Genomic DNA, 17407 nt, shown 5'->3' on the forward strand with positions numbered 1-17407 from the left:
GCTGTTTTCCAAGTGCTATTTTAAACATTTGCATTTTGCTTGAATATTTTTGAGACAGAAATATTTCAATTTAAAATTTTCTCCATGAGTCTGGTGTAAAGATGCAATCAATGACTCTTTGGCTACAGTTAACGAGCATCTCCACCAGAATCCTATCAAGACATATTATACCCTCATGTACTTATAAGTACATTAAACAGAGTGAAAATAAGATGTTAGGGAGAAGGCTAGGTTAAAATACTTCTTCCTGACATGCTTGTTTTCTACATGTGGAGACTTCTACAGAAGCACAAGTGAGCTCCCACCTGCAGTCTAAAGAGGTAAAGCCCAGAAACAGATTCATTTCCTCAGTGAGAACAAGGCCTCGGTTCGGTGCACGTGTGTGTCAGTACAGATGCTTCATGTTGGGCTTGGCTTGTCAAAGAGTATGTTGAAAGTCATTGACAAATAAAGACAATGCTGTTGTTATCTAAGGAATGGAAAACAACCCTGTGCACTTCTGGAGCTTACCCTGGCATAACAGCCAAAGATAAGCTCAATATTAAAGGGAAATCCAGCTTGCATACTTAGTGTGCAGAAGGATCCTGGCCGAGAGAGCGTACTTTTTAAATGAGCTTGAGTGTCGTTTCTCCATTTCTTTTGCAGTTATCGCCATAGGCGCACAGAGCAAGAGGAGGATGAAGAACTCCTTTCTGAGAGTCGAAAAACCTCCAACGTGTGTGTCCGATTTGAGGAATCTCCTTCTTGTGAGTATAGTCACCGATAAGTCTCTTGGTTTGTTTAGATGGCTGTGGTGTAAACCATATATTTAGATAACTAAACAACATTTTGTGTTTTTTTGAAGATGTTAAAGGAGGTACGTTAAGGGACTATCAGGTTAGAGGTTTGAACTGGATGATCTCCCTGTACGAAAATGGCGTGAATGGCATTTTGGCAGATGAAATGGTAAGCAGACTGTTTTCTGACTGTGTGTTTTTGGGATGTGGGAAAGGTATGTGCCTCTTATAGCAAGATTATTCTGAAAGGTGGAAGCATAAACCATGAGATTTACAGTAACACATATACAAATTGAGAAGAACTGAATATGAAAGAGTGTAGCGCGCACACTGAAATTATTGGCCACAATCCAGAGGTATGCCTGTGTTTCTTCTTATAAGCGACATTCTTGTCAAACCCCAAAATATTTTTAAAGCTCTATTTAATTTAAAAAGCAGTTTTAGATGGCAGTCTGCATCCCCTTGTTTTGTGGTGGTTCAGTTGATTTAAGACAGCCTTGCAAATAAGTATAGATGTTGTTTTCCCATAAGTTGTTACCCTTTTAGGTAGCCATAGGAGAGAAAATGTAATGGTGGCCAAACTCCCTTCATCACAGTTTTCTGTGGCCTTTGTGATTCCCAGTACATCACAAGATATTCAAGTGAAAGTGGCAAGACTGAAATGGCTATTTACAAGTATGCTAATTAGATTACTCTGGAATAAATGGATTGTGGATAGCATCTTTAGGGTACAGTCCATATCCTGCTGAAATTAATGGCAACTCTCACATTAATTTTGTTGATTATGATGTAGGAATTTTGCAAAGCATTGGCTGTGATTGCAAAAGACTTCTTACTGCGTTCCTTATGAATGCAATGAATACTGTTACATTCACTGAGTCCCCCAATGGGGACACAAAGCAGCTTACATTGTTCTGCTTCCCTCCATTTCATCTTTACAACAACCCTATGAGGTAGGTTAGGCTGAGAGCATGTGATTAGCCCAAGGTCACCCAGCAAGCTTCCATAGCACTCTTAACTGATACACTGCACTGGTTTATAATTACAACGTGTCCGCCTGTGGTACCTCCCATTGTTTTGTGGAGAGTGCATCCATTTTCCATATGTTAAAAAAATCAGTGGATCCACAGGTATCTCAAATAGTCAGGGAAGAATTTTGTGTAATTCTTGGGGGGAAATGCATAATGCATAGCAACAGTACAGGCTGAGACTCAAATGTTCAGTTGCAGCTCAGAGATAGCTGTAATTAAAATTTAATTCTCTGTAATATTTCATTTATATACAGAAGAATTCTTATGAGAATCTGTAGTTTTATAGTCTCAAAACAAACTCTTAACTGGAAGGGTAATTTGCATATTGTAATATATTGAAATTACAGCAGATTTCTGTGATCATAGACTTTCCCCATGCACAGGGACAAATGGAAAATAGTGCCGCTTGCAATGTTGCATAACGTTGTTATTTTCTAACTACAGGGTCTAGGAAAGACTTTGCAGACAATTGCTTTGCTGGGCTATCTGAAGCATTATCGAAACATTCCTGGGCCCCACATGGTTCTGGTTCCAAAATCAACTTTACACAACTGGATGAATGAATTTAAGCGCTGGGTTCCTTCTTTACGTGCTGTTTGTCTCATTGGAGACAAGGATGCTAGAGTAAGTAAGAGCACAGATCACTCAAACAGTGTAACACTTTACAAGCCAGGGTGATATCCCTGAAACAGAATCTTTGTTTCTTATGTAGTTCAATTTAGGTAGAACATAAGTTGTAGCTGCAGCCTCTTTGATATTATTCACTGAAGGGCCATGGCTCAGTGGTAGAGCATCTGCTTGGCATGCAGAAGGTCCCAGGTTCAATCCCTGGCATCTCCAGTTAAAGCAGGGGTGGGGAATGTCAGGCCTGGGGGCCATTTAAGGCCCGCGAAACCATTTGGTCTGGCCCTTCGTGGGTCCTGGCAGATCTCTAGCTCAGAAGGATCTAAGACTGGTGATCCACCCCCTCCCATGGATAGGAATATCCTCTGTTCAAGGCAGATGTGAGTTTGTTTTGCCGAGAAAAGGAACCTTTCCCCCCGCTTGCAGAAGAGTCAATAGCTATGGAGCTGCTAGGGCAGCCCAAGAAACTGTGTTAACCCTTTCCCACCTGGGCCATGGAGAAACATATTCCCTCTGTACTACAAGAGGGTGGAGGTGGCGACAATGGAGGAGTTAAAGGAGTCAGGGCCAGAATGCACGCGGGGGGGGGGGGGTGTGAGTTCTTCGCCAGTGGGTCCTCATTTCATCCCTGCAGGTGGAAGTATCAGGTGCCGACTGTAGAATCCAGCCCCGACCATGCGGAGCAGGAGCAACACCGGCGGGCGGCTGTATGGCTACGCCCGGCGGGCGCAACAGATCATCCTGTGCCACCAGGTGGGCGAGTGTGCCACCGGTTGGATGCTTGCCCGTGCGCGGGGGGGTCATCTGGGGCAGCTGCCTGCTTGGGGCTTGGTCAGCTAATTTTTAAGTTGTATTTTGTATGGCCCGCGAATGATGTTATAAATATCCAAATGGCCCTTGATGGAAAAAAGGTTCCCCACCCCTGAGTTAAAGGGACTAGGCAAGTAAGTGATGTGAAAGACTTCTACCTGAGACCCTGGAGAGCCGCTGCCGGTCTGAGTAGACAATATTGACTTTGATGGACCAAGGGTCTGATTCAGTATGAGACAGCTTCATGTGTTCATGTGTATTCTAATGTGCCTTCAGATTCTTTAAGAAATTTTGCAAAATCTCATAGCGTTAGCTTGGAGCATTTAGGGTCTTGTATTGACCCATTATGGAACTTGATCTTTTTTTCTTTCTGCAGGTGGAAGGTAGCTCTATTTTTTCTTTGTCCTTGCTAATCTTTCTCCCTGACACGGATAGATGGCTGTAGCTGCATACTCCAGATGAATCTGAATTACTTTCATTTCTTCTAAAATACTAACATGATAATGCAAAATACATTAATGATACAAACACCCCAAAATACACCAAACATATTCGTTGGTCTCAGGGTTAGATCATATGTCTTTACTGACTCATATTCCTATATTATTAATTGAATTATGATTTGTAGTTTATAGTCTATGCGAAGATCTTAAAATTGTTAATGAAATTTGCTTCTATAACAGTGTGGTCCTACAGAAAGATTGATTATAAGGGACTTAGACTGGAATAAATGCATGAGATTGCACTGTAAATTCCATTACTTGGATACCCATTCATTTCTTGAAGGTTCTGTATTTGATTCTTGGTGTTTGCCAAATTTGTCCTGATAGCTGTTAGCATATATAAGATTACAGTATAATATGCTTCAGGTACTGAATGCTGGACATAATTTAAAGGAAATAACATATCTACAGACAAGGAAGTGCCCAGAATTTAATAAATTGTACTTGCTGCTGGCCCTATCTTACTTAGAAAAGTTTACTGCCTTCATTTTTCACTAGGCTGCTTTCATCCGTGACGTTATGATGCCTGGAGAGTGGGATGTTTGCGTGACCTCATATGAAATGGTAATTAAAGAGAAATCTGTTTTCAAAAAATTTAACTGGAGGTACCTGGTGATCGATGAAGCCCATCGAATAAAGAACGAAAAATCTAAGGTAAGCTTCATTTTATTTTTATGCCATAATAGCTAGAGCGGTGAATACCTTGGGGGTTGGGGTGTGTGTGTGATGTGGAAAGTTTTGGGGAAAGGAAAACTTGTTAGTACACCTGCCAAAAATAAAATGGTGCACGATGACATACTTTGTTTCAGAATGATAAATGGAAAACGTAGAATTCACAAAAATGACTGTTAGGGCTGTTCTGTTCATATTAAGTTAAAAACAATACTTTCCTTTATCCCTTAGAAGCTCCTTGATCCATTGATCTCGAGCAGTGTAATTTTAAATCTAATGTTTGAGGGATATAAGGACTGAAATAAATCTTGCCACTGACAATGTAGCCTTGGGATCCCTGTCACTTAATAAAAAAGGCATTATGTCAGACACAGAGGCATGAAATTTATATATTAAAAGGGGAGAGGTATAACTTGATCTAAGTTCCTCATAAAAGTGGCATTCCAAAAGGGCATGAGCTAATAAATCAATAGAGCTAGAAGAGCAAGGACAGGTCCTTTCTGGGTATGGTATGTTCAAAATTCTGCCTTGCATAACCATAGAGGGGTTAGCATTCAGTCTAGCTAAACAGAAGGCTCTAGAAAGACGAGGAGTTGTCAAATAATTATAAGCTGGCAAACTGCATGGTGCTGGTATTCTGAAAAACAGACGAACAAACGTGATGAGCACAAAAAGTAGTGCTGTTATAATCGAGCTTTTTAATGCACTTTTTAATTTGGTGAAAGCTTCAGTTTTTCCAAGATCTAATATCATATCCTGCAAGAAGCTCAACAATGATAATTTCTCATCTAAGATTTTTTGTCATGAGGATTTAAAAGAGTCATGCTTCAAAGAAGCTAGAAGCCCCTCAGTGCTAAAGCGCAGCTTAAGTTGTAGCTTAAAGGTGGCCAACCATGCCCTAGCTTCAAAAGCGACATTTGGCCAAACTCAGAGCGAAGGGTAACGCCAGCAACGCATCGAGGGGCATTTAAGAGTTTTTGTAAAAACTGGAGCAATAGACGATACATAGATTCTTTGACAGCAGTTTAAAAAAAACAATACTAGGAAAGTACAGTACCTAGGAGCCTAATATTGAATGACTTGCGACTTCCGTTTGTTAAAAATTGAACTTTTTAATTGTGGTAATAAATGTTCTTATAACATTTTCCTAGCTATCTGAGATTGTCCGTGAGTTCAAGACAACAAATCGCTTGTTACTGACAGGAACTCCATTGCAGAATAATCTTCATGAACTCTGGGCACTGCTCAACTTTCTTTTGCCCGATGTCTTCAATTCTGCTGAGGTAAGACTGGAGTTGGCTTTAAAAATAATGTTTTTATGTACTGTTTATGAGAGAGGATGGGATTAAATGATATAGGTAATTTACAGCTCCATTGTAAAATATCTTTCTGCACTAATTTTGAGTGATGGGAAACAACGACATCACAATCACATGTAATATATATATTTTAAAACTTACAGGACTTTGACTCATGGTTTGACACTAAAAACTGTCTTGGTGATCAAAAACTTGTAGAACGACTTCATGCAGTAAGTACAGCGTCTTTCTTTGCTGCAGTAAAATAAGAGGTTTACTCATTCCACTGCCCTAGCCGCTATAGAAATGTATTGTACAGGAAACATAAAATTATCTGAGAAACAAAGTATTGTTTATAGTAATGAAAAGGAAGCCAGCGTTTGTTGAATTCCAATGATACATCTGTTACAATGATTTCCAGTGATATATTGTTTGCATCTGATTTAGCATAGCTCTTAGGAGAGGGGATGTGTCTTTTCCTGAAAGCAAATCCCTTTGGATAAGTCAGATTGACTTATTTATATTATTCATTCAGTAAAGAATTTCACGCCCTGACCTGGATGGCCCAGGCTAGCCTGATCTCGTCAGATCTCAGAAGCTAAGCAGGGTCAGCCCTGGTTAGTATTTGGATGGGAGACCACCAAGGAATCCCAGGGTTGCTGTGCAGAGGAAGGCACTGGCAAACCACCTCTGTTAGTCTCTTGCCATGAAAACCCCAAAAGGGGTCGCCATAAGTCGGCTGCGACTTGACGGCACTTTACACACACACACAAAGAATTTCACCAGTTCAGATTTAGGGAAGAATCTTGAAACCCTACTTCAGGAGGAGCAAATGGTCATTGGAAAGTAATGCCATGTTCAGCAGGAGAAATGTTGTTCCTTTGCTGCTGTCGGCCATTGCAACACCTTATGAAATAGTATAACACACAAACATTCTGCATGGATCCTTTAGCTTGTCTTGATTTTTTATTTTTCATTCTCAAAGTAACCACAGCAGAATTAATTAGGAAGGGGCACTGTAAGATCAAAGTAAGGTGCCCAGGATTTTGACAGAATTAAATACCAAGGCACTGACTATATTAACCAAGGCTTGTGACAACCTGTAAAAATTGTTGGTTCTTAGGTCTTGAAGCCATTTTTGTTGCGGCGCATAAAAGCTGAAGTGGAAAAGAGCTTGCCTCCCAAAAAAGAAGTAAAAATTTATTTGGGACTCAGCAAAATGCAGAGAGAATGGTAAGGAATCTCTTTGTCTTACTTGTGTTGGGCTGGTTTAAGCGGGGAGCTGTAGGTGGCAAGCTGTGACGTTCCATTAACTATTTGGGGCCTGACTTTTAGTAGGATATTTCTGGTGACCAGTCTGACTTTATCGTTCTATTTCTTCATTTTATTGTGTGGATACTGTAATACTTGATGGAAATCTTTCAGGTGTGACTCTCTGTCCAAGGATTTGGAATAAATGCATCTGCAACACAGTACTTGGCTCAGAGTGGTAACTGGAAGCATCTAGAGATGAGTTATAGTGGGTGGGGTTTTGCTATAATGTGGTGTCCATCGTGTATTTGTACAGAGGTGTCTAGAAAATTGACCTGTTGTGTGATCTGGGCCAAACTTTGATTGATGGGGGTATATATGAATGTTAAGTGTTATGTTAAGTATTATTCATATTATTAATAAAAACCAGTTTCCAAAATTATGTCCCTGTGTTGTACTGTGAGCATGTCAAAAGAGCAGAAGGCAGGAATTTGGGAGAGAGGTACAGCTCTTGCATATCCACTGAGAATTAATATTGAGGAAGGTGGGAGGGAAAGTGACACAGTGTATCAGAGATTCATTATGCAAATAAGCACTTTGGGGTAAATTCAGCTGGAGCCAGAAGGGTGTTTCCCTGACTGTGCGCATGTCTGGTTTGTTATGTTCATCCTTCCTTCCAACGTGGTCTGAGATTTGACATTCCCTTCCTTACCTATGATACTTCCCTTCCAGAACTTTGATACTTGTTAGGCCTGTAACAACTAGTGCTAAAGAATACTCAGATTTATGTTAGATTACCTTCTGTTTCTGTACAAATTGATTCTAACTTGCCAAACTCTCACTCACACTTTTTTGGAATAGTATTAAATAGTATTTGCTTTTGAGTAAAGATACATATGATTCATATACACATGTTTGTGACAACTTCAGACTGTAATGACAAGCCATTTTTCATAAAGAGCCAATATTGCTACAGGTATACAAAGATCCTGATGAAAGATATTGACATCCTAAATTCAGCTGGAAAGATGGATAAGATGCGGTTGTTGAACATTCTGATGCAGCTGCGAAAGTGTTGTAATCACCCCTACCTGTTTGATGGGGCAGAACCAGGTCCTCCCTATACCACTGATACGCATCTTGTGACCAACAGTGGTAAAATGGTGGCTCTAGACAAATTACTATCAAAGCTCAAAGAACAGGGTAAGGAATTACTGAATTATATGGGATAAATGGCCTGCAATTTGGGAAACAGTTGGGAAAGGACAAATCGTGATACTTATGTTTGATTCTTGGGGACACCAGAGTTAAGGAATGGCGTTAGCTCACACCTTACAACGTCTCATAGTCTGTCCTTTTATTTTCTCCTTTTTAAATGAGAAATTATTCATTTGGGGAAAAATTAAAGTCTAGATTGGAGTTCTTAAAGGAACACCTGCAATGGGAGAGAGCCTTGCTTACCACTGTTAAGAGAAGGGGGTTGGCTTCCAGCAGCGAATACCCTGTGGTGGCACTGAGTATATTTTTGTGTGCCAACTGCACACTTTTTGTGTGCCAACTGTATCCTTCCCAAGACTCCTGCAAGAGTGGGATGGATACAGAAAATGTGGTGTAGTGGTTAGAGTGTCAGACTAGGATCTGGGTTCGAATCCACACTCTGCCACGGAAGCTTGAGCCAGTTACAAGTTCTCACCTTAACCTACCACGCAAAGATAAAATGGAGGAGAGGAGAATAATGTAAGCCCCTTGGGGTCTCTATCAGGGAGAAAGGAAGGGTATACACAAAATAAATAACTAAATACATTTTAAAGGCTGAGAAGCAGGGGAGGGGAGAACAGACAAGGGAGGGGAGAACCGATTGAAACTTTCTGGTGATGAAAAAGCCATTTCTGTGTTTGTAGCCTTGGAGGGTGGAACGTGTAACAGAGGCTCCTTTCTGCAGGGCCAGTGGGGGAAGGAGACGGGTTTTGTAGAGTGTAAAAGATTGTGGAGACTGCTTGAGGAGCTGGTTGCATAAGGTAACAGCTTTGAGTGTGGTGGAGGAGCAAATGCAGGGGAAGCCAAAGACACAATGATTGGGGTAGGCTGGGGGAGGGGTGCCGTTGTGCTAGAGGTGAGTGCCCTTATGCAGCCACCTTAAGTCGTAGAGTGCTTCAGCCTAGAGATGTTCTGGCAACTGGTAAAGAGGCAGGGAATCTCAGTGGGAATAGGAATAAATATTAGATAGTGAAGAGGGACTTCTAGGGCATGAGAAGAATGATCAAGTGGTTTGGCTAGGCTAGGTGGGGACTCGATAACCAGGTGGAGCAGCAGAGGGAACATCTGCAAACATCTGCTCACCACTGTTTTTTGCCTTCTCCCTGTAATTCAATATGCCCTGAAGGCCCCACATTATTACAAGCATATACCTTGGCAGTCGTCTTGACTAGTAGCATGTTTTTGAGGATGTCGTGCTGGCAGCTAGCAGTAGGCATCATAAAATGTACCTTTATGATTTGTTTGTCTCTCCCCCCGCCCCCAGGTTCAAGAGTTCTTGTTTTTAGCCAGATGACCCGTTTACTGGATATACTGGAAGATTATTGCATGTGGCGGGGCTATGAGTATTGCCGGCTAGATGGGCAGACACCGCATGAAGAGCGGGAGGTGAGAGAGACTGATTTAGTTGCTTGAATTTGTATCCCATCCTGTCCCCAAAGGTAGTTTGGAGACTGGGCAGTAGCTGCCCTGTCGCTCTTATAAGGCAGCAAGTCATTCCTCAGTCTGCTTTTTGTTAGGTAAACATCAGAGATAGGGCGGCGAAGTAGCCTCTGTTCCTTTGTCTAGGGTCTGTTCCTTGGTGGACAAATCTATCTATTTGGATAGATCCGATAGGAAAGAGAGGCATGTAACCCTAAAACCTTAAAATCTATTTATTATGCCATAAAGCAAACTAGATAGAGACGGACTTTACTTCCGTTACATAGCAAATACAGCAATTCAAATATAATAAGGAATATATTCAGGAATATATATATAGTAGCAAAGCACTTGTGAGGTTGGCTTGAAGCCCTGAACAAAGAAAACAGCTGGGTTATATACCTTTGGCAGTCCAAAGGTAGGAAGGAAAATGTAAGCCGGTTTAATTCTCCTTAAAAGGTAGAGAAAGTCGGCATATAAAAACCAACTCTTCTTCTTGTGTGGATAAAATGCAGTTAAACAGGAGCCCGATTAAGCTCCCTAGAGGAAAGGTGGGGTAAAAACAAATGATAGTGGTAGTAGGAATCAGCAGTGTAAAAGGAAAGGGAGGTATGTGTAATCCATAAGAACATAAGAAAGGCCATGCTGGATCAGACCAGGTCCAGCAGTCTGTTCACACAGTGGCCAACCAGGTGCCTCTAGGAAGCCCACAAGCAAGAAGACTGCAGCAGCAGATGCTGTTCCACAGCATCTAATATAATAGGCATGCTCCTTTGATCCTGGAGAGAATAGGTTTGCATCATGACTAATACCCCTTTTTACTAGTAGCCATGAATACCCCTCTCCTCCATGAACATAAATAGGGTTCTTTTAGTTCAGAGTGTTCTTGGAGGAAATAATTTTGGATTGCAACGTTGTCATCTTGATTCCATTAAGCCCTGCAGCCTGCCATGGAAACAGGCAAAATAACCTGTCTTTTTAATAGCAGATAAAAACACTGTTGTCGAGAAATTACTGCCATTTTAATAAAATAAAATATCTTTTCCCCTTTTAGGAAGCAATTGACACCTTTAATGCCCCCAACAGTAGAAAGTTTGTTTTTATGCTAAGTACAAGAGCCGGAGGCTTGGGGATCAATTTGGCAACAGCAGATGTTGTGATCCTCTATGATTCTGACTGGAATCCACAGGTCGACTTGCAGGCCATGGTGAGTAACCTTTTAGTACGTCTCAGGCTGCTGTTCCCACCTCCAGGGCATCGGGGAAATGGCACTGGGTTAGGCTCCATCTCTGGAGCTGATATGCGGCCTTAGAACAAACTACCAGAGAGCCAGGAGCCCTCCATGGGGAGAAAAGCAGGTTTGTTTGGGCTCTGCAGCTGCAAGTTCAGAACTTCAGTCTAGCAGGAATGTAGGGAAGAAAAAGTGCCTGATTAGTTCAGGCTCCCGGTCTACAGGGAGAGTCTGACCATTCCATTCTAGTGGATAGAGCAACAGATGGCTGCCTGGCACAGAGACATATGGAAGGAGACGGTCCTTCAGTTTAGTGGCAGAACATCTGCTTGGCATGCGGAAGGTCCCAGGTTCAATCCTGGGCATCTCTAGTTAAAAGGATCAGGCAGCAGGTAATGTGAGAGACCTGCCTGAGACCCTGGAGAGCCACTGCTAGTCAGAGGAGATAGTACTAACCTTGATAGATCAATGCTCTGACTCAGTATAAAATCATGTGTTTTGATTTGGTGCTGTAAAACAGTGTGTTCTCTTGTACCATGACTTAGATGTGGGCAGAGAGGGTGTCGGCTTGGCGGATAGGAGACCTAAATATAATTCTGTAGCTATTGACAGGATCAAAGATCCCCTCCTCCACCTTCCAGCGTGGTGTAGTGGTTAGGAGCAATGGACTCTAATCTGGAGAACCAGGTTTGATTCCCCACTCCTCCACATGAGCGGCGGACTCTAATCTGGTGAACCAGGTTGGTTCTCCCACTCCTACACATGAAGCCAGCTGGGTGACCTTGGGCTAGTCACAGCTCTATCTGAACTCTCTCAGCCTCACCTGCGTCACAAGGTATCTGTTGTGGGGAGTAGAAGGGGATTGTAAGCCGGTTTGATTCTCCTTAAAAGGTAGAGAAAATTGCCATATAAAAACCATCTCTTCTTCTTCTTCAATCTGTGGCAATTGTGAGGGCAACATCTGAGAATTAACTCATAGCCCAAATGGCGTTCGCAGAGCATAGGCAGACACAGGAGTTCCAGTGTTGGGCCGCACATTGTATATGGAACATAATGATGACATGCTTTTGACATGGCCATAGATTCTGCTTCACAGACCATGAAGGAAGGGGTCCTCTGAATGGACAGTAAGCAGGACTTGCACTGAACAAGGTTCATGACTTAGTGGCGGGCACTAAGTCATTGCAGGTAAAAGGGTGCTAGTTGGTTTAGGTTGGTGCAAGATGCTAGGGCAACTGTAGCTTTTAGGATCAGGCTGTAAAAGCAAAAAATGAAGGAAGAACAAAGTTGATCTACAAGAAACTTAATAGTGTAAACAAATTTTAAAAAATCTTGATTCTTGCAATGTTTTTGCCAGTTGCTGCTGTGCCTTATGCATTGTTTAAAAGTGCTGTTGTTGCATTCAGGACCGAGCGCATCGTATTGGACAGAAGAAGCCAGTGCGGGTATTCCGACTTATCACTGACAACACTGTTGAAGAGAGGATTGTGGAGAGAGCTGAGATAAAATTGAGGCTGGACTCAATTGTTATACAGCAAGGTACAGCAAGGCATGATACGTGTTCTGTGGCTAAAATGCTGTTCATCCATTCTGAAAATATCAGTAGTAGATGAGGCTTACACATCCATCCCACTCCGTATGGGAGCAGAAACCACTTATTTGTATGCAAATGGAAGAGCAGGAGCAAATTTCCTTCCAACTGCAGCCCCACAAGCATTTTGGGGTGCCATTCCAGAGGCTCCTCCACAGTCTTAGGAGGGGGGAGCTGGTTGAAAAGGCGGGTGCTTAAAAGCACCCCTGTGGACCTCTGCCACACAGAGTGAGGGATGGTACAGTCTGAGAGGATTTCTTTATGGATAGGGAAACTTAAATTTAGTCTTAATCTTCACTGTCAAAGATGTTGGCTTCTAAAAAAGCAAATTAAAGCCCACCTTTTAGTTCTCAAGTAGGTAAAAGCACTGAAGTAATTGAGGTTTTCGGTCTGTGAGATATTGAGCAAGCCAGCTATTTATGGCCAGCTAGGCTTTAAATATATAGATGTTGGGGGGGCATCATGAAACTCACAAATGATATACATTCCCCAAGGTCTAGGACATAATCTAAGGCTCCAGCTCTAAAAACATGATGATAAAAAGGTAGGCCAGGGAATGTGACAGTTATTTAGTATAGTTTTATTCTGCATTTCAGCCCAAAATTGGCTTACAGGATTCAAAGCGTAACATAAATGCCCAAACTGAATACCAAATGAGCCTCAGGGGGAGGGGATTCTAAGATGAAGTAGACACAAGCATGGTGTGTGTGTGCTTGATTGTAGCTTTCCATTTGGCCCCATTTGTAGCACTGGGCAACAGGAGGGAAGGTGGAGGGGAAGAGTCCTCAGCTGGAGTTGGATTCAGGTAGAATGGAAGGGTTCCTGGCTCCTTCCAGCTGGCTGTTGCCCACCAGTTGTAGTTTGACATCTGCACTGTTAATTAAAATGATTTCCAAGTGACCGCAATGGACTGGCACATAACTTTGCGCTCAAGTTTGGGTGAAACACCTAATGAAGTATTTTAGCTGTGCAGGAAATGTGCATAGCTACACCCCCTTTTTCCTTTTGGTTGTATGTATCTCTGTTTGTATGTGAGTTATGTCTTTATTTTATGTTATATAGTGAAGGCCCTTAAGACTTTCCTATGGCGGGTAAACTCCTTTTTATGGCTAAGTTTTTCTAGAGGTACCCCCATCTTCCCTCTGGTATTAAATCTTTTACATCATTTTTTGTGATTTATTTTCTCAACCTATAAAAGATGGGAAGTGTTAGGCCAGGTCAACCTCCCTACGCAAAGAAACTTTTGTTTTAAAATTTTATTTTCAATTCTGTTGGCCACCTCAGCCTCTAATTTGCAGTGCATAACTTTTTGGAAGAAAAACACAACTGTTTTAAAATTTAATTTGGTAATTAGTCTGTTGAAACCCTGACCTGGATGATCCAAACTATCCTGATCTCGTTAGATCTCAGAAGTTAAGCAGGGTGGGCCCTGTTTAGTACTTGGGTGGGAGACCACCAAGGAAGTCCAGGGTCGCTACGCAGAGGAAGTCAAAGGCAAACCACTTCTTTTGGTCTCTTCCCTTGAAAACTCTACTGGGTTGCCATAAATTGGCTATGACTTGATGGCACTTTACACACACAAAACATCCTGTTGGATCTATGTCCTTCCAGCTCATGTTAAGTTTCTTGTGCGACTCTTAGAGCTGAACAAGGCGTCTCATCCCTGATACATGCTGCTTAGCAAAGTAAGGGAGCCATGAGTCACTTGTTGAATGATTTCATCACATTAGTTTCATTTGATCCTCACCTTAAATTGGGGAAATATGACAGTAGTGTTTCCATTTGGGGTGTGTGTCAGTAATTAAGATCCATTCTGACCTTCCCCATATTACAGCAAGTGGGTTAAGGTCCTGGTTAGCTGAGAAAGGAATGCCCATCTAACTCTGGTGTGGCTTTTGACTGCAAATCTCTCTCTCCCTCTCTTTTCCCTGTGTTAGGAAGGCTTATTGACCAGCAATCTAACAAAGTGGCTAAAGATGAAATGCTGCAGATGATCCGGCATGGAGCAACGCATGTGTTTGCTTCCAAGGACAGCGAGCTGACTGATGAAGACATTACCACTATTTTGGAGAGAGGTGAAAAAAAGGTGAGATGATATGCGGCATATTTATTTCTAAAGGCAATGTGTACATGGGCTGCCTGGGTGTTATTATGTGCCATCAGACAATGTCTTAGTCTTTTGAAATAATATTTATTTATTGAAAGCATTTATAAGCCAGCAGATTTTTGTTTTCTCTCTTATGTTTGTACCTAATCATCATTCTTTGACTTAGGGAACTTTCACGCCCATACATAATAATGGGGAATACTGTGGTATGAATTATCTTGATCTTGATTGTTCTTTATGTGTTTATCCATAACAATTGAAAATTCCTGAAGGCTGCTGCATTCTTTTTTGTGACTTGCTTTAGACCGCTGAAATGAATGAACGTTTGCAAAAAATGGGTGAGAGTTCCCTTCGCAACTTCACAATGGACACAGAAATGAGCTTGTATAATTTTGAAGGTGAAGATTACCGAGGGAAACAGAAGGTATCTTTTCTCTGTGCTTTAAATGTGTTTGCATTGCAACTGTTTGTGTGTGTGTGAAGTGCCATCAAGTTGTTTATGAATTATGGTGACCTTATGAATTAATGACCTCCAGAACATCCTATCCTTAACAGCCTTGCTCGGGTCATGCAAACTGAGGGCGGTGGCTTCCTAGATCCATCCATCACAATCCATCTCTTGCTGGGTCTTCCTCTTTTCCTGCTGCCTTCAACTTGTCCTAGCATTATTGTCTCCTGTCCTCTCAAAATGTGACCGAAGTATGATAGCCTCAGTTTAGTCACTGTAGCTTCTAGGGAGAGTTCAGGCTTGATTTGATCCAGAACTCAATTGCCTTTTTGGTGGCCCACGATATCCATAAAACTTTCCTCCAACACCACATTTCAAAGGAATCTCTTCCTGTCAGCTTTCTTCACTGTCAAACTTTCACTCCCATACATAATTATGGGGAATACTGTGGTATGAATTATCTTGGTCTTGATTGCCATCAACACATCCTTACACTTAAGAATCTTTTCCAGCTCCTTCATGGCTGCCTTTCCCAGTCTCCATCTCCTTCTGATTTCTTGGTTGCAGTCTCCCTTTTGGTTGACGATGGGGCCAAGAAATAGAAAATTTACTGATTTATTATCAGTAAATGTTTGATTTTTATATACCTATTTTGTATACCTATATACCCAGGGTCACGTAAAAATTTCTTGGGCGATAAGGGGTCGCGAATGGAAAAAGTTTAAGAATCCCTGCTTTAGCTCACAGTTATTTGTCAGTTATAGCATGAGCCAGTGTAATGAGACTATACTAGCGGGAGTGGCATGCAGAAAATTTTTTGTATGCTTTTTGGAGACAACAGAAAGATGCAAGTCTTTCTTTGCTGCTCTGTGGACTGAAGGGCTATATTTTTAAAGCAACCTGAAACAAACCTTCCAGTGCTCTTACATGAAGTGGCAACAACTCACTGGACTGCAGACTCAGAATCCTAACAGGGGCAGTGTAAATCTAATCATTACCTTTCAGAGTCATGAGGTTTCTTGTAGGCTGAGTTCAGGTTCAGCTCAAGTATTCATAATCTCCTATTTGTCTCTTCCCTTGTTTGCTAGGTTTCAAATTCAATAAAATTGTGTGTTGAGAGACAGGATAAAAGCTTGTTTACACAGTCACAGCATAGCTACAGTTTATGTTTGAATACTAGCCAGTCCACTTGCCTGTTCATGAGGAGGGCAAGAAGGATACCAACATATTTATTGTGATTGTTCAACAACTGTATATCTTGCAAGAAAGTTTGGGATAAATTGGAAAAAATTATCTTCTTTCAACTTGTATTTTATGTCAATTGAACAATGCTGTTCTGAAACAAGGCTTCTTGAACCCGGTGATTTGTTACTATACATCTACATAGCAGTTAAGATAATGTAGATCTGACTGTTGGGATGTGTTTTTCTTAACACAAGCATCTCAGTTGTCAGCACCATCTCCATCAATCAGTGGAATCCTGGTTCATCTTCGTGGCCTCTGTGCAGTCCCACATGGGTACTGCACATGCGCAGGTCAGACTGCACATGTGCAGTATCCATGTGTGCCTGCACAGAGGACCACTCTATGAACAACAGTTACAGGTAAGCGCAACACTACTTTCATCTTTGTGGCCTCTGTGCAGTCCCACATGGGTACTGTGCAGGCTGGCCTGCGCATGCACAGTACCCATGTGTGCCTCCACAGAGGACCACTCAATGAACAACAGTTACAGGTAAGTGCAACACTGTTTTACTTACTACAATCCCTCATGCCTTTTCCTGAAAGAAAAAGATTTGAGCCTGCTTAAGCTTACTAATTGCCTTTTGTTTCTAGCTGAGCATGATGGAATGGATAGAGCCTCCAAAACGGGAGCGCAAAGCCAACTATGCGGTGGATGCTTACTTCAGAGAAGCTCTCCGTGTCAGTGAACCCAAAATCCCAAAGGTGAAAGAGTCTACCTTTGTAATCCATACTGTTTTTCCTGCATTGTAACTTTGTTATGTAAAGAAAAGAATATTGCTTTTCCTGAATGTGCAACAGGAACTATGGCACATCGTAGTAAAGTGTGGTATGATGACAATTGAATGAGCCTGGGAGATTTTGGGGATTGCACACTCCCTCCTTGCACATGGTCAGGAATTACTGATTGTCATTTTTGTGGCTAGCCTCAGTTTGTCATTTTATCCAAACTGGCAAACTGTGGTTTGTATTTTTTCTACAGCACAGGATTACTAACAGTTGGTTAGATGATGGTTTGGAATCCTGCTTGGAACAAAAGCATGAACCATAGTCATGGATGAAAATGGACATAACTATTAATTTAGGACAGAGGAGGCAGGTGAGGAGAGTGTGCAAACCTGAGCATCTCCCAGGCTTCTTCCCATAG

General features: G+C 41.8%; 1 protein-coding gene across 1 annotated transcript in view; it reads left to right on the forward strand.

The window, feature by feature from the left end:
- SMARCA1 (SWI/SNF related, matrix associated, actin dependent regulator of chromatin, subfamily a, member 1) overlaps positions 1–17407 on the forward strand; it is a 70162-nt gene that overhangs the window by 8614 nt on the left and 44141 nt on the right. The window contains exons 4-17 of the mRNA XM_056859224.1: positions 646–746; positions 845–945; positions 2252–2431; positions 4243–4398; positions 5568–5699; positions 5879–5947; positions 6838–6947; positions 7942–8168; positions 9487–9608; positions 10696–10848; positions 12279–12411; positions 14401–14549; positions 14875–14994; positions 16855–16965. Coding sequence (XP_056715202.1) covers positions 646–746; positions 845–945; positions 2252–2431; positions 4243–4398; positions 5568–5699; positions 5879–5947; positions 6838–6947; positions 7942–8168; positions 9487–9608; positions 10696–10848; positions 12279–12411; positions 14401–14549; positions 14875–14994; positions 16855–16965 — 1864 coding nt within the window. The remainder of the gene's footprint in view (positions 1–645; positions 747–844; positions 946–2251; positions 2432–4242; positions 4399–5567; positions 5700–5878; positions 5948–6837; positions 6948–7941; positions 8169–9486; positions 9609–10695; positions 10849–12278; positions 12412–14400; positions 14550–14874; positions 14995–16854; positions 16966–17407) is intronic.

Source organism: Euleptes europaea, chromosome 13, assembly GCF_029931775.1.
Source record: "Euleptes europaea isolate rEulEur1 chromosome 13, rEulEur1.hap1, whole genome shotgun sequence".
Classification (NCBI taxonomy): domain Eukaryota; kingdom Metazoa; phylum Chordata; class Lepidosauria; order Squamata; family Sphaerodactylidae; genus Euleptes; species Euleptes europaea.